Here is a 23,616-nt window from a genome sequence, read left to right as displayed (position 1 = left end):
TTAATTATTTGAACGCATCATGTTACTTGGGACTTCCGGTGATGGAGGTATCAATGTTACTCTTCTGATTAATAGGCAAAATAGTATACTGTAGCATAGAAGACTATGTGTAAAATTCAAAGTCATTTGTGGACTCCAGTACCGAAGGACACAACGATTATACTATGATCATATTTCTATGATCAATACTAAAGTTTAAAACATTATTTTAATTGTGACTTCCTGTGGCGGAGGTACCAATGCCCCTCTTCTAATCAGTAGGTAAATCGTATACTGCGTTATAGAAGACTATGTGTAAAATTCAAACTAATTTGTGGACTCCGGTACCGGAAGACACAACGATTACATTGCGATTGTAATATATATTACATTTTGCTTTACATATCGAAACTAAAGTGTAAAACATTATTTTACTTGTGACTTCCGTTGACGGAGGTATCAGTGTCACTCTTCTGATTAATAGGAAAAATAGTATACTGTAGCATAGAATACTATGTATAAAAATTCAAAGTAATTTGTGGACTCCAGTACAGGAGGACACAACGATTACAGTGCGATTATAATATTTAAAATTTTGTTTTTCACATTGAACTCACAATATTACTTATGATTTCCTGTAACATGGGTATTAGTGTCTCTCTTTTAATTAATAGGAAAAATCGTATACTGCGTTATAGAAGACTATGTATAAAATTCAAACTAATTTGTGGACTCCAGTACCGTAGGACACAACGATTACATTGCGATTGTAACATATATTACATTTTGCTTTACATATCGAAACTAAAGTTAAAAACATTATTTTACTTGTGACTTCCGTTGACGGAGGTATCAGTGTCACTCTTCTGATTAATAGGAAAAATAGTATACTGTAGCATAGAATACTATGTATAAAATTCAAAGTAATTTGTGGACTCCAGTACAGGAGGAGACAACGATTACAGTGCGATTATAATATTTAAAATTTGGTTTTTCACATTGAACTCACAATATTACTTATGCCTTCCTGTAACGGAAGTATTAGTGCCTCTCTTTAGATCAATAGGTAAAATCGTATACCGCGTTATAGAAGACTATGTGTAAAATTAATATTTATTAGTGGACTCCAGTACCGGAGGACACAACGCTTACAGTGTGATTGTATTATTATAAATTTCACTTTCACACATTGATTCTTAATTATTTGAACGCATCATGTTACTTGGGACTTCCGGTGATGGAGGTATCAATGTTACTCTTCTGATTAATAGGCAAAATAGTATACTGTAGCATAGAAGACTATGTGTAAAATTCAAAGTCATTTGTGGACTCCAGTACCGAAGGACACAACGATTATACTATGATCATATTTCTATGATCAATACTAAAGTTTAAAACATTATTTTAATTGTGACTTCCTGTGGCGGAGGTACCAATGCCCCTCTTCTAATCAGTAGGTAAATCGTATACTGCGTTATAGAAGACTATGTGTAAAATTCAAACTAATTTGTGGACTCCGGTACCGGAAGACACAACGATTACATTGCGATTGTAATATATATTACATTTTGCTTTACATATCGAAACTAAAGTGTAAAACATTATTTTACTTGTGACTTCCGTTGACGGAGGTATCAGTGTCACTCTTCTGATTAATAGGAAAAATAGTATACTGTAGCATAGAATACTATGTATAAAATTCAAAGTAATTTGTGGACTCCAGTACAGGAGGACACAACGATTACAGTGCGATTATAATATTTAAAATTTTGTTTTTCACATTGAACTCACAATATTACTTATGATTTCCTGTAACATGGGTATTAGTGTCTCTCTTTTAATTAATAGGAAAAATCGTATACTGCGTTATAGAAGACTATGTATAAAATTCAAACTAATTTGTGGACTCCAGTACCGTAGGACACAACGATTACATTGCGATTGTAACATATATTACATTTTGCTTTACATATCGAAACTAAAGTTAAAAACATTATTTTACTTGTGACTTCCGTTGACGGAGGTATCAGTGTCACTCTTCTGATTAATAGGAAAAATCGTATACTGTAGTATAGAATACTATGTGTAAAATTCAAAGTAATTTGTGGACTCCAGTACAGGAGGACACAACGATTACAGTGCGATTATAATATTTAAAATTTTGTTTTTCACATTGAACTCACAATATTACTTATGCCTTCCTGTAACGGAAGTATTAGTGCCTCTCTTTAAATAATAGGTAAAATCTTAACTGCGTTATAGAAGACTATGTGTAAAATTCAAAGTAATTTGTGGACTCCAGTACCGGAGGACACAACGATTACAATGTGATTGAAATATTATAAATTTTGCTTCACACATTGTTCTTAATATTTTGAACGCATGACTTGGGACTTCCGGTGATGGAGGTATTAGTGGTATTCTTCTAATTATAATAGGCGAAATCGAATACTGTAGCATAGAAGACTATGTGTAAAATTCAAAGTAATTTGTGGACTCCAGTTCCTGAGGACACAATAATTACTGTGTGATTTTAATATTTCAAATTTTACTGTTACACATCGAAATTTAATTTTAACACATAATGGTACTTATGACTTCCGATACCGGAGGTTCTAGTGACACTATGTATACACATTTTTTTTTGTGGTACTCTTGTACCGGATTATTCTATTATTATTAATAATTTACCGTTATATTATTAAATTTACTCTAATTTTCTGAAAAAAAAATACTAATTAATTCGTTGGCCTTACATATTATACAAGTAACTTTGTTATAATTACAACGGTATTTTTGGACTCCAGTTATTACAAATACATACAAAAAATAAGGGGCATGGTCATAGCCTCTCCTCCTTGCGAGAGTTATTAGAATTCGGAGACACCATACACATCATAGATGTATTTTATATTTTATATTATTTATTTATATTTTGTTAATATTAAGAAATATTGGTACACTGTTTGTGGAAAAAAGTTTTAAATTGTATTTTAATATAATTTAATTATATTGAAAATCATTATTTATTCATTATAATTTTGTAATTGGAGGTCAGAAAAGCTTTCCGCGATGAATTTGTGATTTATTTGTCTCGGAGTTCTCTTAAACGTATATTTCTTTAATTTGTATACACGCGTGTTAATCTCAAAGTCCTGCGCCGTCTATATTCAGAAATCCGTACTATTAACTCACGAACCAATACACGCTATGTGATTAATTCAGTACTTATGGACTCCATCCTGTTTATTACAGAAACATGATGATATTTCTTCATATTTCATAAAACCGTCGAAAATATTTTAAATATTTGTGACCTCCGGATTTTGGAGGTAACAATGTCCCTCGGAAGTCACAACGCCGGCTTGTATCTCTATTCTGGAAGTCACAATATACGCTATACAAACACCTATGTCCTCTCCTCAACCGTACACACTGCCACTCTGTCCCAAGAGTGAGAATATCGAGGTTAATATGTTAAGATCCACGCGCCGTGAGTCGCTGGTTTAAACCCCGTACCGTGCGTATTTATTTTAATAAAAATTCTCGATATCTCTCATTCTCTCCCAAGACCGGCCACAGCACTTGTGGCTGCGTCAAATGGCTTCCCGGAGGGGAATCAAACTCCGGTCTCCCGCGTGACAGGTGGGTATATTTACCACTATAGGTACTATCGAAGAATAAGTTATACGTTTGTACGACGGAGCAACGCATGCGGGTATGGAGTTCTCTTGACATAAAAATATAATATTACCTACTACGAGTACAATATTAGATTTCGTATAATATTACAGTGCAATATTTTTAAAATACATCGTGTCAACGCCCCAGTGATGTACGGAATGTACCTCCTACATAAGGAGGAAATACAGTTGGCCAACGGAGGAAATGATGTGAAGGAGAAGGTGCTATACCACGTGACCTCCGAGTCAAACGCTGTGGAGTCACTAATAAGTGGACTCGACTGGAGGCGCAATCAGCGCTCTAGATTCGGATCTGGGGTATCTTTTAGTAACAACGCGGACTACTGCAACTTTTATGCCAATAAATCCACTAATAAAGGTATAAGAATAATATAGTTTATATCATTATTATCATCAGGGCTCGTAAGTTCATGCATCTGCATGTTTTTTTTTGCTACACAGGAAAACATGCTAACTGAGATACAAATGCGTTTCATAACAATATAGTAATAATAATATCAAGTTTGATAGTGCATGTTTTTGCATGTTTTGGGTGTTACCTAAGGCATATTTGGCATATAGTTGATTTTTTTACGGTCGTTAGTGCATATTATTTCATATGAATATTTTTTAGACAAATATTTGAAAAGTTTCTTGTTTTTATTTACTTTCCCGTTTACAAAATTATAGTGTTTTGATTTATTTTTATTCAGTGTGTGTGTGACTACCTAGTGTCCTAGTACATACCTATTTAGATTTTATGCGTTTTACGTATACCGAGGAAACAATGTAATCGTTACCACTATCATCCTCCACCGTACAAAGTCCGTCGTCAAACCGAACCTGTACACGCGTGCAGCTTCTCACCAACCAGCATTTATAATTTTGTACATTGGTACAGTAATAACAGTATAGTTTTCTTGCACTGGCCGATGAGTTTACTCATATGAGTCGTATGCGTTCGCCCGTTCAATTTCTTGTTTTAGTGTTTTCGTGTGAGGTATAGTTACCGTACACATTATTCATATTTTATTTAAACAATGCCAAAAGAAAAACAAACAGTTGCGGGCCGTTTGCAAAATTTTGTGGTGGAATTCGTATTTTTTAAATTCATGGATTTATTCTTATTATTTTAAATTTTGCTCATGATTTTTTTACATTATGCATATTTTGAGTGCATAATTTAAAAATGTTAGGGCATATAAATGCATATTTTTGAACTTTTTAGTGCATATTTTGATGAAGTTACGAGCCCTGCTTATGAGAAACTTTGTTTTAAGTTTTAAATCCTTAGCTATAAAAATTGAATATCTTATAAATATTTAAACACAAAATAATTTATACATTATAACACTATTGTCAATACTTGAATTTCTTAGAAAAGATACTGAAGTAGATAATCGAATCATTTTTACTGACACAAAAAATTATGATAAAAAAAAAAATAAAAAATAAAATAAAAGTTCATAGCTTCGCTTAGAAATCAGAATCTAAAATATAGGTATACCTACTGTTATTCAAAAAATCTTTTAAAATCTTTTAAAAATACTGAATAAATGTTTTTTTTTAAATTCATATTGTTTTGCAACGACTTAAACATTAAAATTATGTAAAAACAAAAACAAAATTTAAACATTATGAATATATAGATAGTGTATACTTTTTGAAAAATTAAGTTGTTATCGTTAATATATTCTCCCTGTACTTTATTACGTAGGTCGTAGGTACTTTATTATATTTTTTAACAACAACTTACGAGTTAATGATGGAAGTGTTTCTTTTCTTTGTCTTTTATCGGGATTGGCAGTGGGAGTGAGAGTGATCATCGTAAGCACTGTGCTGCTGAATGAGACGTATCTGATCAAAAAATGGAACAAAGAAAACAGACTATTCATACCGCCCGGCACCGCAGATACGACGGTGAGCCCTAACGGCCACGTTTTCGTCAAGTATTATGACTTTGAATCATACCCGATGTTTTTTGTTTACTACCGATGGACCCCGGAAATTCTAAATGAAAGCAAATTTTTCATCAGCAAAACCAACTACAACCTCCAAAGGTTACAGCCGGAAGAGCATATGCTGTGCGAGCAAGTAGCAGATTTGCATATAGCCGAATCTAGCAGCCTGCAACTACGACGCCAAAGTACCAATAAGAAACGCGTACTGAAGCAGCAACGCCGCGCCGCAGCCAAAGCGAAAGCAGAAGCCGAAGCTGCATCCGTCGTAGCCGCCCCCTTGTTACAACGCCGACGCCGAAAAGCCAGTAAACAACGCCGACAACGACAGCGCCGCGCCGCAGCCAAAGCGGGAGAAAAATGCGAAACCGCCGATGCCAAAGCGGAAGCAGAAGCCGAAGCCGCCGAAGCCAAAGTGGAAGCAGAAGCCGAAGCCAAAGAGGAAGTAGAAGCCGAAGCCGCTTCCTTGCTAAAACGCCAACGTCCATACGACAGTAAACATCGCCGACAAAGACTGTGCTGCGCCGCAGCCAAAGCGGATACAGAAGCCGAAGCTGCCGAAGCCGCTGACTTGCTAAGACGCCAACGTCGATATGACAGTAAACAACGCCGACAAAGACTGAGCCGCGCCGCTGCCAAAGCGGAAGCGACTCTGTGATGGCCACCCGACGACAATAATTTGTTGTCAGTTGACAATTATTATAGGCGACAGGCGTACCCTTCTGATTATATCAAGTAACCTTAAATTACCTACAAATGAGCTAAACATTTTTTACCTTATAAAATCTTTAAAAATATACAAGTATAAAAAACGGAAATAATATTATTTTGTTATCATTTTGTCAAACACATCTTTTTTATGTTAAGGGGATTCGATACCGTGGTTTTCTGTTTTTGTCTAGGATTTTAGACAGGTTCTTTGCCGAACATACCAATTGATCTAATGAAGCGATAAGAATTCTAAAAACAGACTTTTCCACATTTTTGATTTTAACTTCTCCAAAAATTAAAATACGACATTTTTTAAATAATCTTTTAGATTCTGAGCGAAGCGATGAATGTATTGATTTTATAATGATGTGTGTTTTTTTTTATTTTTGTGTCTGTATTACCTTTTAGGACAGTAAAAATGTTTGGATTTTCTTCAACAGTAACTTTTCTAATAGGAAAGTGAATCTAGTTGGTACTTTGGGGGGTCAAAAGTAAACATTTCCCAGTAATTTTCAAAAGCGACGTGAAAAATTAAGGAAAAACGGGATATTTTTCGCAAAATTTGTTTTTGAGAAAATCGATTTTTGTTTTTGGTGCAACTCTAAAACAAATGACCGTAGATACATGAAATTTTGACTGAATGTTTATATTAGCAATTTCTATACACCATAACATTTTCTAAATATTTTGAACTGTTTACGGTATTTTCAGTTTCCATTTTTTATAGTTTTTTTTTTCTATAAATATTAATACAATTTTATTTGTTGGTTAAAAAAGCTTGAAAATTTAATAGAAGGCTCCTAGGTTATTATTTCAAAGGCAGATTAAAAAAAATTAAAAATCCATATTCACAATTTTTTTTTTATAAGCATTTAAAGGTCAAATATTGACAAAATACGTAAAAATAACGAAAATTTGCAAATTATTTTGAGGTAGAAATTCATAAAAAATTTTCTTTTTAAATCTAAGATTTGAAAATGTAATACAAGATTCCTCTTAAGTATGTATACCTTTATCAACAAAAAAAATGTCTACAAAAAAGTCAAATTAAACTTTTATGACCGTTTGAAATTCATATTTTTACAACATTTGATATTTATTTGATTTCTCATGTAACGATTTTCTTATTTTGTTGTAATCAAAAAATAAATGACTGTAGATACTTGAAAATTTCACCGAATGTTCATATTAGCATTTTTATATACACGATAAAATTTATAAAATAATTTGACTCTTTTTGAGCTGTTTACGGACATAGTCAGTTTTCAATTTTTTTAGTTTTTTTTTTATATAAATATCAATAAAATTGTATTTGTTGGGTGGGTAAAAAAGCGTGAAAATTTAATGCAAAGCTCCTGATATAATGTTACAATAGCAGTTGAAATATATTAAAAATACATAAGTACAATTTTTTTAAGCATTTAAAGTTCGAATTTTGACAAAATTTATCAAATTTAAAATTTAATAATTATTTTGTAGTTGAAAACTTATAAAATGTTCAACTTTTATAGCTAAGCATTGAAAATTTAAAACAAGGTTCTACAGGTTATATATAAATTACTTTATTCACAATAATATCTTCAAATATACTTGGTAATATAGGCTGACTGACCGTTTTCGCTCAAAATCGTTTTTCTTATACGATGATATTATGTCATTGAATTCAAATTTAACACCATCCATTACAGTGACCCACTTGTCACCTACTGTACAGCAGAGCGACATCCACTTATCCACCTTTTTTAATATGACATTTTTAGGAATTTGGGGGATAATATCAAACATGTGGGAAAGTTGATTTCAAGAAGACTTGACGACAGATTCAAATCTGTTTTCAGAATTGTTATCGCTTCAATAGATCAATTGGGGTATGTTTGGCAAAAAAAACACTTCTGAAATACTATGTAGAGCGTGTGTTAGACAAAAACAGAAAATCACGGTATCAGATCCCCTTAAATCATTATCCAAATGTAACTATGTAGTATGTGCACTAGCTGCGGTCTGCCTCATATGATGCTAAGAAAAATATTTGTACTGAAAATACTGACAATCTAGATCATCACGTCTGATGGGGTCGGGGAGCTGAAAGTGTACAGTTTTCTTCTTGTTTACGACTTTAATCTAGATTTAGCGCCGCAATTCGTTTTCGTGCGGAATCTCATTTTCCTCTGCTGTATATAGTGTGTCCTACGAGCTCTCTGCTTGGAAACTCGTCACCTTTTAATATTCCGCACCGACCGCGGCCTCGTTATTATAATATTATTATTGTTATTGTAACGATTTATGTATGTGTTCAATAAAAACCTCGGTTTATTTTCAACAAGTAATGCAAGTATACAACGTACAGATGTCAATTTTTCATTGTATTATGCACAAGTTATACAGTATAATATTATAATATCATTATTATGTTTAAAAAGAGATATGAATTTTAAAAAGGAATTCTCCAATAAATCAAAAATATATGTTTATATATATATATATTATATATTCGTATAGTATATAGTAGTAATAATAAGGTAGAGTGGCAGACATTAGTAATGATAATAACAGTGTAATAACAATAATAACAACAACAACAACAACAACAACAACAATAATAGTAAGTAATAATTTAATGGTCAATATGACGGGTATGGTGGTGACGGACGCTGTTGTTATCAGTATTATTATCGTTACCATGCCGTACCGTTTATATAAACCGCGGACGTATAATATATTGTGTACAATACGTCCGCGATATAAATTAAAAACAACGAGGAGGACTTAAATTAGGAAGTATAGACAAAAAGCGCACTTTATTCAGCTTAAATATATAGATGATTAGGTATTATTGTTGATTTCATTTATCTTTACAAATCAAATATAACAATATTAATAACTTACTCGTTTTGAATGAAATCAAAAATAATAATATCAAGTATAAGACTAAGATAATAGAGGAGCATAGACAAGTTAATAATTTTTCATAGACACCGTTTGAAAATACACCGAAAAATTACGTTATGGGCAGTAACACAATAAATAGTTTCGGTTCAAACAATATAATTATCATATTGTCTTGCGTTTTTTTTTCATTTCTTTCTTTTTTTTTTTTTTTATAAATGTTTGTATAGAAACCGAATTTGGTATATATATTATATATAAAAAAAAAATGTTAAAAAATTATTATAAGTGCATAATTACAATAAAATATTAATACAAAAACAACACATTGCTTAATACGTTTACCCTGGTTAATCATAATGACGATATATAGTAAATGTTTGTTATAACAATCTAAAACCGAAGTTTAACAGATTCGACTAAAATATTCAACGTCTAAGTTATATATTATATAAAAAATAAAGGCCCCTATACTTGAACTTACAAACATGATTATAGCAATAAATTAATAGATTAATATCATTAGCACAATACTAATACAATAATAATTATTTATAGCAACATAAAATAAGAAACGATCGATCGATATGTATGGTACGGTTGGTTGGGTTTGGGAATTTAACAAAATAAACATAACGAGTGTTTTGGATAAGAGTTTGGAAGGTAACTTTTGAAACAAAATCTCGTATAAAGTTTTCAACGTAGGCCACCTGCACATTATGTAGTTTACAATAGTTTTGCTAGCTTAAATAGTTAATTCATAATATACACATATTGTTATAATATTAATAAATATTGGTTTTTAACATTAATTTACAATACAATTGATAAAAAATAATTTGAATATATCGATGTTTTATCACATTTTATTTTGTAAATAATAATATTCAACGATGCGTTGGGTTAAATATATTTTTTTTACAATACGAATACGAATTAATTATTGCTGTGAAAACAATATTACATGTGAAACCCTTTTGACCAATAATATAATTGGGTATGAGGACGGATATAATATAAATTATAACCTATTGAATAAAAAAATAGGTGTTTCCCAAAAATGTTGAATATTACCAAGTAAATAATGCAAATTTGGAATAAGAGTAGGTATAAGAATGAGGCCTATTATTATTATTACTATTATTATTATTATTATTATTTTCTTCCCCTGACACATAATTACTATTATAGTTTACGCCAAGTTCGTCAGGAAGTTTTAAAATATGTTATATCTGTAAAACGTTCAATAGCCTAGAAAATCAATCAAGAACGAATAGTACATTAAACGATTATAATGAAAATTACTTAACGACACTAAGAAAGTATGTAAAATATTACGAGAAAATAACTTAGCGAATGGAATGAAAACAAGGACGATAAAACGAATCTCTCTACACGAAATCAACAAAATGGATGCGTAACTAGAAGATGATACAATACATGATGTAATGGAAGACGTTATTAGTCAATATATTATATTATTGTATAATATAATATATATAACACGTGTATGGTAGTTTAATACTATTTTTAGATAGTTGCAATAGTTTAAAGCATATTATTTTTTAATATAGGTATTATAGGTAGGTATATATATATAGAGGTATAACGATGGATGTTTAAACATGTATATAGCTTTAATGTTTCACAATAAAATGACAGATATTTCGTATTATCAAGTCGTCGAGTCCAAGGAAATGTACATGATTACATAATATGTACTTGAGTCAGAGTGTTATTAGAATTATAGACATAATATTATGATCACCTGCAGAGTAATATAACGATATAAATAGAGATGAAAACGATAATGCCGACCGGATGGAAATCGGTTGTACGGATATATCGATCACACGGTTTGGCTTAACCCGCCGTTGGTCAAAGGTCCCGGAGTTGAGGCCCCCGTTCGAAACAACAACAACTACAACAACAACAACAAAAACAACAATAACAGCAACAACAATACGTTTGTCGGAACTTCCGGAGAAAAAAATGACGTCCCATCTCGATACAATAATATAATAATATATACAGGGTGTCCCACCGAGATCTGCCAAATGCCAAAACTTTTGCTATATTCAAATATTCAAAATTTTAAAGTTTTTTTTTTTTTTTTAGTATACTTATATAATTTTTTGATTAAATTATTTTGAAACGTAATAACTTTTTAAAAAATATTATTTTTGGGAATTTGCTGACATGAGTGTATTTCTTAAATTTTTGCTAATCACATAATATTAACAATTTTTTTTCATACGTTTAAGTAGCATATTTTTTTTTTGTCAGATCTTTCTGTTACACCCTGTATAGGGGTATCGTATTAATACACAGATTATTGTAGTTGCGTCCTATTATAGTGCTAGGAATTATAGGTAACGGATATTATATTATAAACAATACATTACCGCTGGTGGTATGTGGAATATCATTTTTGTACAAAAATATTGGTTTGTTAAAAACAACAGAGCGTATTTAATATAGTATAGGTAGGTAGATTTCGGTATTGCGGGATGGCGCACTTGTATAATATATTATTATTATTATTATTATTATTATTATCGTGTCCCCCTTTAGACAGTAGAATAATTTTAATTTACCTAAATATTGTACTGTGAATTTAGAACAACAAATGTTTCAATATTAAAATATTCAAAGCCACCTTAAAATTAGTGGTGTTCACCCTATTCCATCCAAACGCCCCGGTACTCCGGGTATCTACCACACAGAAAGTTTTACAATCATTACGACCGACACTGCAGCGTATTAAATTGAATTATTAATTTTTAATTTGAGAATGGTCCCGTTGATTTGTTTAAAACTCAAAATGTTGGTCAATTTTTAATGTGGTTTTTTCTTTCGGAATTTATTGCTATGATGAAAATATTTTTTTTTTTACATGAAAAATGAATACGAAAAAGACCAACGTTATTATTTCGCTTCGAAACTATCGCTTTTCCGACTATGGTACAATAATAATTAATTGCGACAAGAACTTCCATGTTGTCTGTGCCCTCGTTAAGTTATTACTATTTTCACAACTCTTACTTGATCGATTTTCATTTTTTTTTTTTTTGTACAATAACATAATATCGAAGTTAATCTATATTATTTTAACTAGTCTTAATTTTTTAGTTTTCACTGGAAGACTATTGGCGATGAATATCCACGTCGGTCTGCGTTTACGACCCCTGCACGGATGACTGGTCTTCCTGTCTGGTCTCCGACTTGAGCTTCACGAATTCCTTAGCTACGTCGTCGTTGTACCTCTGTGAAAGTATCCGCAAAATCGTCCACCCAGTCTCGTTCATCTGTATCCGCCTGCCGAGGCCTAACCACTCGCCGGTACGGACCTGAGTACAAACGTCAAAGGGTCAGATGAAACGGTAAAAAAAGTTTTTCGTTTTTGTTATTATTAATTACCATTATCGGAACGTGTCGCATCTGCAAAACCGCCACGCCTACGAGCCGATCTTCCCGAGCGAAACAGTAGTCTTTCACGCAAAAATGCAATTCGTAACATTCCAAGTCTTCGATGGCGCTAATCGAACTGTACGAAAAAATATAATATCGATCGTGAAAACGATGCGATGTCGACTAAATCATTATAATATTATACTTACAAAACAAACGCTTCGTTGTATCTAGGGCTCCAACTGCCCGACTTGCTCTTCGTCGACTGTTTTCTCTTCTTGTCCGCTAGTCTCGGTCCAATGAGGTTCACCTCGACAAACGGGCGAAACATACCAGTCGTCGGCCATACCAGCGTGTTGGCAGCGACCACTGTAACACGGACGTCATTACGGTAAAATATATCATAGTGAATATTATAAGCATGTATTACAAAGCTTACGATATGAAAAATATTATTGTGTGACGTAATGCGGGATGTTGATGAAATATTTAAAATGCAACACATTTTATGCATTTCGATTTACTCGATCAATTTTATCGGACAAGAATAATAATATCCTATTGACGCGAGTCTACTCGGACCTGTCTATTGATAATATAACAATACCTATACTTAATATATTTTTATGTTTAGTAGAATTATAGCATTCAATTAGTTTATTTCTACATGTAATAGTAAGTACCTAGTTGTATTAGTATTATTATATTTTAGTGCAATGATTCGTTTTAAAGGGAAAATTACTTTTGAAAAGTATCCTATTATGAATACACACCCAAGTACGCGTATATAAGAGCACCGCCTACCTAACTCGTATTATTACAACTTTTATGTTAGACATAATGTACACCACTAGTTGTAGGGTTAATGATACCCATAACCCCGAAAAGTAAAAGTGTTAAACGTGACGGGTTTACTATGGAAAATTGTATCGTAATAAAGACGAATTATTATTATAATAGCTATACGTTGCGTTAACACCAAACTAATTAATAGATATTTAACGCGATGTAATTTGGCTCGTTTTCAGCATGTTTACTTACAGTGATTTGTATCATCATTAATTATTATTATTGAATAATCGATGGTATAGTTCACTCATGGGATTATTATGGAATCAGTACTTTTTTTTATATATTATTAGGCGGTTAAGTTCGATATATTTAGAGGACGAACATCATATAATATTATGTTCCAGTTTATATTTTCTAATAAATATTGGTACTATATTGGTATAAAATGAGATTTTATTAGATGCAAGTGAAAAGTGAAACGAATACGATTTTATGTATTTTCGTAAACCAAACTAGATTGCGTTGTTCCATTATCAGAAATCAATGGGTTTTTTTTATTTTTTTATTGAGGTATGAGTACTAAAAGTGACGAGAATAGTGTATACTGTATAGGTTTTATGGTTTCAGCGTGTTTTTATGATTTTATATTCTTTTGGTCGTGTGTCATGTGAACATCCGACACAAAGAGAAAAAATATCCTATGTTCAACACAAACACGTTTTTAAGTAAATATAATAGAAGGTATAGAATCAATGCAAATACGTAGAGTTATATGTAATAAAAGAATCAATACAAAAGCCATTTAGCAAACAGACCGAGAAAGGTTTATTAATGAACATTTTGCAAATGACACAAAAAATATAGCTATTTGTCGATTGCAGTTGCTTGTTATTTTTGAATGTTTGCGAATTTAATATTTTTTCACAATATTTCGTATGTTTTCATAATCATAAGCTCTTATATGTTATGATGTATTATTGTAAACATATACAATTATTTTTAGTTTTAAATGAAAATTCTCGATTCATTATTTAAAAATCTAAATATTAATTGAGAAAAATATTAAAATATAATACATACCTGTTACAGTGAGCTTAAATTCGTTATTTGTTGGATGTGTTTCAATGTAAACGTTAATGGAAATTTCTCCATAAGGTTCTTCATATACGTAATTTTCTAATTATAAATATATAAACAAAAATATAAAACAATTTTTCGTTAGTAACTTTTAAACATTATCATAAATATTTAAAACTACTTCTAGTCATGCGAAGAAAGTTTAAAGAATCGTTTTTTTTCTTGTATTTTTGTATATTGGGTATATACACAAAATATAAGAACTTATTAACTTAAAGTAGGTATACACTATAATAGGTACCTATTTTGCACCCATAGCTACTATAATATTACACTATAAATTTTATATAAATTAGTATAAGCTTATGGTACAATGGTTGTACGTCCATAATACCAAATTATATTATATTAGGTAACTGTTTACATGATTATAAGTAATTTTAAAGGGTTTCAAAAATAATGTATACTTTAGAGATTACAATTTTACCTTGTAATGGTCTTCTTGAAATTTCAAATAGTTTTTCCATTCGACTTCCCATTGATTTTACATCTTCTTCTGCTTCGTCTAATGCTTCTTCCTCTTCGGTTTCGTCATCTTCGTCATAATCCATTTCGTCCATTTCATCTTTTACCTCGGTACCACTCATCAGTGACGGTTGTCGGGGTAATGGGTCATTTTTTTGTGGTACTTTATAGAATTAAAATATTTATTATTATCAATATTAATCACACAATTCAAATCCAATAATTAAACCTTTGGTCAAAAATAAGAAATTCGCCCCCTTTTTCTTATTTTAACAATTATAAATAAATCACACCTTGATGTAATTGTGACAACACAAACGTCTTGATTAGTTCGTCAGTGGATCTTGTGTAAAGCGACAAAGCGTAGCACAAAGATAAAAGATCTGAGCTTTTATCCAAATACTTCTTTTTTAGTCCATTTCCACCGGCGTGGAAATAAGTCTTAATTGTTTTCAGTGCAGATTCTAAGACCCTGCACTGCTTAGTATTCAAGTTCTTTTCCATATCCTAAAAAAATACATATGTTCAAAAAATAATTAGTGGATTGTTTTTTCGTAGGAACAATACATATAGAACATTATATACCGTCCGGTAATAGGTTTGGTTGGTGGTCGATAATTGTTATTTTTTTCCATAAAAGCATTGGATTTATAAAATAATTTTCTTGCTATAGTGCTATACATATGACCAAACAGTTTATTGTCATCGAATTTAACCGTAATATATCTAACTCAGTCTGTTTTAGTTCAAAGTTAACATATTTTATTTATTGTGTTTGAGAAGTATCCAGAAGAAGTCGATGTTAAGGAGAAAAACACCATTTTTGTTGTTATTTATTACACACGATTTCGAGTATTTTATTTATATATTATAAAAACTTTAAACTTATTTATTCATTTAAACTATATAACTACTACATTTTTATGTCTTCGAAAATAAAATTCAAATTTCACATTCACCGGTGGGTTTTATTTTATCAAATACATTGGCAGGTAATACATAAATATAAATTATATATTATTATTATTTATTATAAACAAATGATTATGGAAAAGACATAGGTGTTGCTTAATTGCCTATACAAAACGCCGGGTGATCATAATTGTATTAGGTATCGTCGTATCGAAAATAAATGCAAAAATACCATATTTATGAGTTATGTTGTATTGTGGAAATTTAAGTGAAAAAAAATTGTCTGTTGAGAGCGAATGCTTTATGTTTATTTAAGTCAGTTGTTATAGATTGAGTGTATTAATATGTAAATATGTTATAATATAATTTGTATAATCACCATCACTCCAGTTAGAGCGTTTTTAACGTCTTGCTTTCCAGCCATGTGGTTTCTAATTAATCTGGACATGTCTTCAATTCTAGCATTAGCTGCTAGCGATCTAGCGTTTTCACTAAGGTTTTTCAATATCATCTAAATTAAAAATAATGAGTTTATAAAAACAATATTACAAACCTCATAAATCGTATAGTATTTTGTGTTATTTATTTAAAATAATATCTCTTACACTTTTATCCATCATCGGTGGTAAGACTACTGATCTTTCCAATATTCTTATCACGAGTTTCCACAGTTCACGAAGAATTCGTTTTAGTACGGGTTTCTCGCAAGTTTGAGCAAATAATGATAATGAGCCATCCATTAAATCCATCAATGGCCTTAATATTTCATCTACTTCCATCATAGACACTTGTTGTGGATTTTGGCTACCTCCTTTGATACTTTGCAATAACTCACCAAGTTCTTTAACGCTTTTCTTTATTTGAGGTTCCAAACTAAAACATTTGATTACATTTTTCGTTATTGTATATTTATTTTCGTCGCGGATAATAATATTAATACTTAAACATCTCGAAATTGTTAGTACTTTAATACAGGTAATCAATCAAATAATGTATCTATACATAATTATACGCTTATAAATAAGTTAAACATAATTAATTGTATATACCTTTTTCCGAATTTTCCAGATAGTTCATCTAATGCTTTTAATAATTGCGTTTGTAAGTCGTTTAGAATATCTGTAGCATCTTCTTCCAGCTGTTTGCCACCCATTGATTCGAACATTTTTGTTAGTTGTACTCGTAGTTGTTGGATGTTATTCATTAATATACAAGCCTGCACATTTAATTAATTAATTTAATATATGCTTTGTACATAGCATATTTATATAATATATATATATATACGAGTAAAATATTTTAAACTTACAGTTCTTTCATCCAGCTCTTTAGCGTCAAATTCTTTTTGAACTATGTCTACGTATGCCAATAACACTTTGACAATTGTCTTAGCAAGTCTTTTCATGTATCGATTGGATATCTCGGGGTCGGGACATTCCAATTTCGATATGACCCCAAAACATTGTGTAAGCTGAGTGAATACGTCCACCACTGAGTTGGAAAATAAGGCATGCTCCGAACTTCTTTGAAACTATAATTAAAAAATAAAGTTTAAAAAACTTTCTGATCAAAGTTTAAGAAGACGACGACTGCTCACCCCATCTTTTTTGTCCCTGTTAAAAGCTCCGTGCAAATATTCCAACGAAACGTCGTCGTTTTCATTTAGCCATTGCATTACAAACGGTTCAAACCAAGATGGGTACTCGGGAATTGCGTCTTTGTACGGCGGTGCATCTTTTACATAATTAGTAAACAACCATTTTACTTTGAAATGTAGGTTCATGTATGCTGAAGTTTTACAAAGTCTGTGTGTTTCATGTTCTTCTAGAGCATACTTCATGTCTACGGCGAAGAAGCTCCACATTGTTGCTGCGGACAACTGTAAACAATATTTTTATTTATAAATATACGTCATTAGGTGTATTAGAGTAAAATAATATGTAAATAATACTATTAAAAATATATTAGATATTTATTTACCTGTCCTATATTGAGTTCTGCGGGGAATTGACTCAAAACAGGTGCATAACTATTTCTATCTTCTTCGATTACGGAAGCAACGAGTGCTACAAGCTTATCCCAAAAGCCTAAATCATCTAACTTTGGTCCCGTGTCTTCATCTCTCTTTTCATTTGGATCAGTCTTTTAAAAAAAAGTTAATTTAGTTAGGTATATAATATATATTTTTGAATAATTTGGGCTTAACGTTTTAAAATTTAAAATAAGTTCAATGGTTATACTTAAAACCCAAATCCACAAATGTCTAACATTTAATTTCGACAAGCAAAATAATTAATAAATACCTGATATTCTCTGCCGTATAAATCATAACAATTAGCAAACAGGAATTGATAAGTCGACCTTAGACATGCTTTGACGCAGTCCTTGACAACGGTACTAGCTCTGGGTGGACTTGAAAGTTCTTGTACCTAAATATAAACCATGTAATAATTATCGTGCTACTATATACCATTATGGTTATGTTTAAAAATAAAATTACCTTCATTCTGAAAAATGTGATACTGGTCAACAAATCGACAGTCGATTTAAGATCCATTAATTTTTCTTGACTGGATGCCGGAAAGTTATTTCTATACATTGATAAATCTATTCTGAGCGAATTATGTAATTGATCGAGCAGCTTTACGAATTTTTCTTTCTACAAATAACGAATAAAGACGATTTAAATGATTTCATGATTAGAAGTGACGTTGTATAATATTTTTATCAGCAATGATAGTTACTCCGAAATTCGATGCTGCAAAACGATCGCTCGCGCTAACGGCGGAGCTGGATGTTGTGTGTGCATAGTAGGCATTGATATTCGCTAACAAAGTACTCATTACCGCTGGGACGCCAGGGCATAAATATTTTGTCGAAAGACAATGGAAGTGTCTAGAATCGGAGATTAACTCTATTAATATTATAGTTTAAAAATAAAACAACGCATAATAAACTTACGTCATTGCTTGGTAAATGGACTCAATGCCGTATCTCATGGCGAACTCGTCGACAATATCTTGCGCGGGAGATTCAAAATACAACTTCCACCCGTCTTCTCCCTTAGCTTGAGGTAGGTGAACTATTCCAGCGTTGTTTTCGCACAACGAGTGAAATAGGTTTTCGTGGAGACACGTGTATTGGATATGGTAAGGAGCGACTTTTTCCTCTCCTTTGATTTCTACATTGATATGTAATCGAATAGCACCGGATACCGCCGATTTATCAGTCCTTTTTTCGAGATTGTACCAAACGTCCATTTCGCCCGACAACGTCCGAACCTAAATACTTACTCTTTTACTCCCGCACAAATATTATGTATTTGATGTATATATACCTCGATAATAGTTTGTCCTAAAAAATCGTCCGATTCTCTGGTTAATTTTTGCCTGAGTCTCGATTTCAGGTCGTTGTCCTCGTCCCATACCCTGACTTTAATTCGATCCGAAGAATTGTGGCACTCGCTATGAATGTTGAAAAATGTATAAGTCCATATTTGTACATATAATATAATATTACATACAGCGAGAGACAGAGAAGAGAGTAAGAAATACTTACAAATAAAATTTTTCATTCCAAACAGGATTGAGCTCTTGAGGCATAGTTCGCGTTCTTTTTTTAACTTTACCCACTTGAACAGTTACGTATGGGTCTGATGTACCACTTTTGTCTTTTGCGATGAGCCCTTGAGCACATTTTACTATAGTAAAAATGAAATGTTATAATCAATAATTATTTAAAAATATGAGTTATATAAGTCTAAAGCAAAGGTTCATTCTAAAGCTATATGTACAATAGTTTGCACGTGCATACTATACAACGACAACAATATTATAAATGCATGCAATAAGCGTTAATTTTTATCGGAAGACGTCTTTTAAGTTACTTCTGCTAACTAGATATCGATGAATTATGTGATTTGTTTGATTTGAAATTTAAATATTAGCAAATGTTTGCTCGATTCCAATTTCTAAGCTGTGAGTAAGTGAACCCTAATAAGCCTAACCGCTGACCTGTTATTTCGATTTTGCACGACCATTTAGAAGTGCCTTCAAGAACGATAGCTTCCGCTTGCTCCAAGGAATCGATATGCATATCAGGTTCCACAGAAAACATGGTTCTTCAAATACGCAAAAACCAAAACAATAAAAACAAATATTTACACACAAATTGATCGGAGGAAAGGAACCAAAATAGAAAATGTTTAGATTTAAATAAATGAAAATTCTTTCTTAATATTTTTGAATGCATCATAGATGTAAGCGAGGAAAAATATAAACGTTTGTAAACACATTTCAGACATTTGTATTAGTGAAATAACAATAAAACATGCACAAAAGTATAGTTAAAAAAAAAAAAATACACAAAATTATAGTTGATTGAAAGAATTTTCATTAAAAATCTCGTGCTTAAAAAATACACATATGAGGAGGGGTTAAACATATCAAAATAGTAAAACACCAATTCCATAAAATTCAACACCAAGCACAATGAAGGTTGCCACACAAAGCTCTTTGAAGTCGTCTGCTCATAACGTCAAATTGGTTTTTTTTTTTTTTATTATTAAACAAACCTGTGATGGCAATTTTTGCTGACCACTTGCAAGTACCATCCAAAACCGATTGTTTCACCGCTTTAATATGACCCTGATGGCTTTTCTCCTCAACGCCGAACACTGATCTGCGTATAATTGAAAAAAAAAACACATAACAACCAATTTTTTTTTTTCGTCCACCACACCCAACACTGCGCGTATTATGTCAAACTAAATAAGGACTTCTTCTCCAGACGTCGTGTATAATATACGCGTGTTTCCCAATGACCCGGTATCTCTGTTTCGGCTTTTTTTTCGCACAAACGAGATCGAGCCACATTTCGAATAAACACGCGGGGTGTCATTTGTCGACATATCGGCGATTTATTTCTTTATCGGTGTGACCGCATTACAAATCGCATCGTCCGCACTCGTCAACGCCGTCGTCGTTTCGGTCATAATATCTAACTCCAACACAACAGATTTTCGACGGTACTGAATTCAATCCGGCCGTGTGTAGGAGATCTGTTATGACCCCGCAGTATGTTCGCAATAGAATATAATATAGTGTGTCCGATGACGAGCAGATTGAAATTAATCGGACGGTGTTCCATTTGTCTCGAGACGATTGTTTAATGAGCTCTATATATATTATATTATATTACGTCGCGCGTGTCGTCCCATTTTGACCCCGATCCTTTTCCAACGGTTGCCATATGTTTCCGTTTACGGGGATATCGTCGTGCGTGCAGTGTCCCGACATCGTTGGTAGATAATATATTTCTTTTATACGAGTTACGATTCATTTAAAGACTATTCGTGTTCGTTATACTCGGACGAAAAAAAAAAGTAATAGCTTGAGATACAACAGTATACTGACTGTTTTAAAATTTTCCACTGTGGTTTAAGTTGGTGTTGAAAATACTATATATGTAGTATCTTAGATAATCGATTAAGAAATAAAAATACATAAAATGTTATAAAGTATATTTTTGTGTCCCGTATTGGAATTATTAACGGAATAATATTCCACTTTTTGTTCTTGGAAATTGCCCGTTTTTTAATTGATAATATTGTACCTATGGCACAATATAGTCAAAAAAAATGCGGGCTGTTGAGAGATGTTTTTAATTTTTATGGATATCAACAATAAACCAAACTTTAAAATTATGTTTGACAGGGTGGGTAGTTGAATAGTAACATTCAAGTAGAAATTAATATAATAGTGATTCCTACCGGAATTGTTTAGGGAAAATGTTGACATTAAATTGACTGAAACTCATGCAGCCTGCTGTGAAATATCTACAATTGCAGTTTACCAACAATTGCACTCAAGGCTCTTACGGTTTTGTTGTTAATTTACTAAATTTGGTATGTGATTTAAAAATGGTAACTAACCTGATGAGTTCGAAAATCTCTGGATGATCTCGTTCGCGTTGCAACATCCTGTCCTTCATCGCCTGTATAATTGATATCGCTTTATCTTCGGCACCGTGTTTTGAACTTTTTTCGGCCGCTCCTATTATTTATAGGAAGCAAAAAAAAAAAAAATTACATACGTTTTAGTTCTTTCAATAATATTTGTAGGTAATTGTAAGTGGTTTTCCGGTGTACGAAATACGAATATGAAATGATATTTTAAATGTATATTTGCTCGTTTTTATTTTACACCGCATGAACAAATATGTTTATTCGTACAAAGATTTTCAAAAACTTTAAAAATATGACCACTTTTTATGGTCGAAATTTTTTCATCTGGTCCATTGTTCTACGTCATTTGGTATGTCACTAATAAAAAAATAGAACGGGTCTTAAAGTTGTTTCTATTCAAAGTTTGATCAGGTAGATCCTCCCGGGGGTCCTAAAAAGTGTGGGTTAATGGCAAATGCTGTATAGAAATGTGCAAGTCGCAAAGCGAATTCGAACAAAATTCCAGACATCATTCGAAAAAGTATTCACTGCGTATAGGTTCATGTTTATAAACGTACCACTTGGGATGAATGTATATTATATTTATTTGATGTGATGCTATTAGATAAAATGTGTATTCTTCTGCTGTGAGAATAAAAAATATGATGCATTTGTTTGCATATTTTAAATTATTTTTGATTTTAATAACATTAAATTAAAAACGTATGTCATTCATCACCGTGATGCTTTTATACATATCGGTTGTAGGTACGTGGCGTAATATTGTAGTTTTTTTTGTTTAGCTTAATTTAGGTTTTTATAATTATAATTTATATATATACTCATAATATACATTGGTGGGGCTTTTGTTTCTGGATAAAATAATTACTGTCGGTCCTCATATTATATCATGACGAATGCGTGCCATATTACTATATACGACACATGTCGCGTTTCAGCTATAATAATAATTAGTGTCGGTCGGTTAAATATTATATTTTATAATATTATTTCCAACGGCGCCCAATTATTGTTATTGCTCGCCACGTTTGTAATAGTTTAAATAACAGTAATTTTTTTTTTAAAAGTTACGGCTCACTTTGCAAACAGTCGGCGTTTAAGAGCTCTTTGCACTTCTCGTGGCACTTGACCCCGCATTCGGTGCACCGTACCCCTTGCCGGGCGATGCCCCACAGCAGCCCTTCACATTCGTAACAATACGTCGGTGAAGTTGCAGTCCACGAGACGAAATTATGCGGCGTGGTCGATGATATTGGATAGATTAGAGCTTGCAGAGCTTTTTTGTACACGTGCATTTTCTGAAATATTGTTTAAGACCGCGGGTATTAGACAATATAATATATTATTAAAATATTATCGAAGTGATCCAATAACGCGTCCGTTTCGAAAACATAATCGTTACGTGGCCTAAAATTAGTCGCAGTGTTTCTATTATTATCATTATGTAATTATGTTCGATATTGTTTTCCTCTTTTTTTTTTTCATCCGAAGTACTTTGTCACAATGTCACATATTTTAAAATGTTATTACCTCATTTATAAAATATGTCGCATTGAGTTGGAATTTCAAAGGTGTCCAAAATTGATTCGAATCGACAACCATGTGGCAAAAACCGAGTACGGTTCGAATAAAAGATTCAGAACCGTGTGATATAGATTTTAATGAATCACAAACAACTTTTTATACATTTTTCTATAGGGTATACACTATACAGGTA

At 31.9% G+C, this 23,616-nt stretch overlaps 2 protein-coding genes across 7 annotated transcripts in view; one reads left to right on the top strand and one right to left on the bottom strand.

Annotated features, from left to right (window-relative positions):
• Positions 1-3,725: 3,725 nt before the first annotated feature.
• On the top strand, positions 3,726-6,427 carry LOC132952417 (uncharacterized; the record flags this gene model as incomplete). The annotated part of the gene is made up of 2 exons (XM_061024711.1): positions 3,726-4,041; positions 5,470-6,427. Coding segments are annotated over 2 exons (1,125 nt in total), but the record flags the coding sequence as incomplete, so codon positions are not given.
• Positions 6,428-9,097: 2,670 nt separating this feature from the next.
• Positions 9,098-23,616, bottom strand: part of LOC132951894 (protein unc-13 homolog B) — a 185,883-nt gene continuing 171,364 nt past the window's right edge. For 5 of the 6 annotated variants that reach the window (XM_061023935.1, XM_061023937.1, XM_061023936.1 and 2 more), the window contains 21 exons: positions 22,978-23,197; positions 21,867-21,987; positions 20,508-20,614; positions 19,493-19,634; positions 19,272-19,398; positions 18,896-19,215; positions 18,679-18,829; positions 18,435-18,593; positions 18,238-18,363; positions 17,915-18,076; positions 17,532-17,813; positions 17,244-17,465; positions 16,984-17,150; positions 16,540-16,807; positions 16,314-16,445; positions 15,316-15,529; positions 14,985-15,185; positions 14,501-14,596; positions 12,838-12,997; positions 12,638-12,764; positions 9,098-12,567 (listed from right to left, as the gene is read on the bottom strand). In XM_061023935.1, coding sequence (XP_060879918.1) covers positions 12,397-12,567; positions 12,638-12,764; positions 12,838-12,997; positions 14,501-14,596; positions 14,985-15,185; positions 15,316-15,529; positions 16,314-16,445; positions 16,540-16,807; positions 16,984-17,150; positions 17,244-17,465; positions 17,532-17,813; positions 17,915-18,076; positions 18,238-18,363; positions 18,435-18,593; positions 18,679-18,829; positions 18,896-19,215; positions 19,272-19,398; positions 19,493-19,634; positions 20,508-20,614; positions 21,867-21,987; positions 22,978-23,197 — 3,675 coding nt within the window. In that variant the 3' untranslated portion in view covers positions 9,098-12,396. Of the gene's footprint in view, positions 12,568-12,637; positions 12,765-12,837; positions 12,998-14,500; positions 14,597-14,984; positions 15,186-15,315; positions 15,530-16,313; positions 16,446-16,539; positions 16,808-16,983; positions 17,151-17,243; positions 17,466-17,531; positions 17,814-17,914; positions 18,077-18,237; positions 18,364-18,434; positions 18,594-18,678; positions 18,830-18,895; positions 19,216-19,271; positions 19,399-19,492; positions 19,635-19,947; positions 20,055-20,507; positions 20,615-21,866; positions 21,988-22,977; positions 23,198-23,616 lie in introns of all 6 variants that reach the window. The other variant, XM_061023933.1, reaches the window with a different exon arrangement.

The sequence above is a fragment of the Metopolophium dirhodum genome, chromosome 9 (genome assembly GCF_019925205.1).
Source record: "Metopolophium dirhodum isolate CAU chromosome 9, ASM1992520v1, whole genome shotgun sequence".
NCBI lineage: Eukaryota > Metazoa > Arthropoda > Insecta > Hemiptera > Aphididae > Metopolophium > Metopolophium dirhodum.
This window is presented reverse-complemented; position numbering and strand designations above follow the sequence as displayed.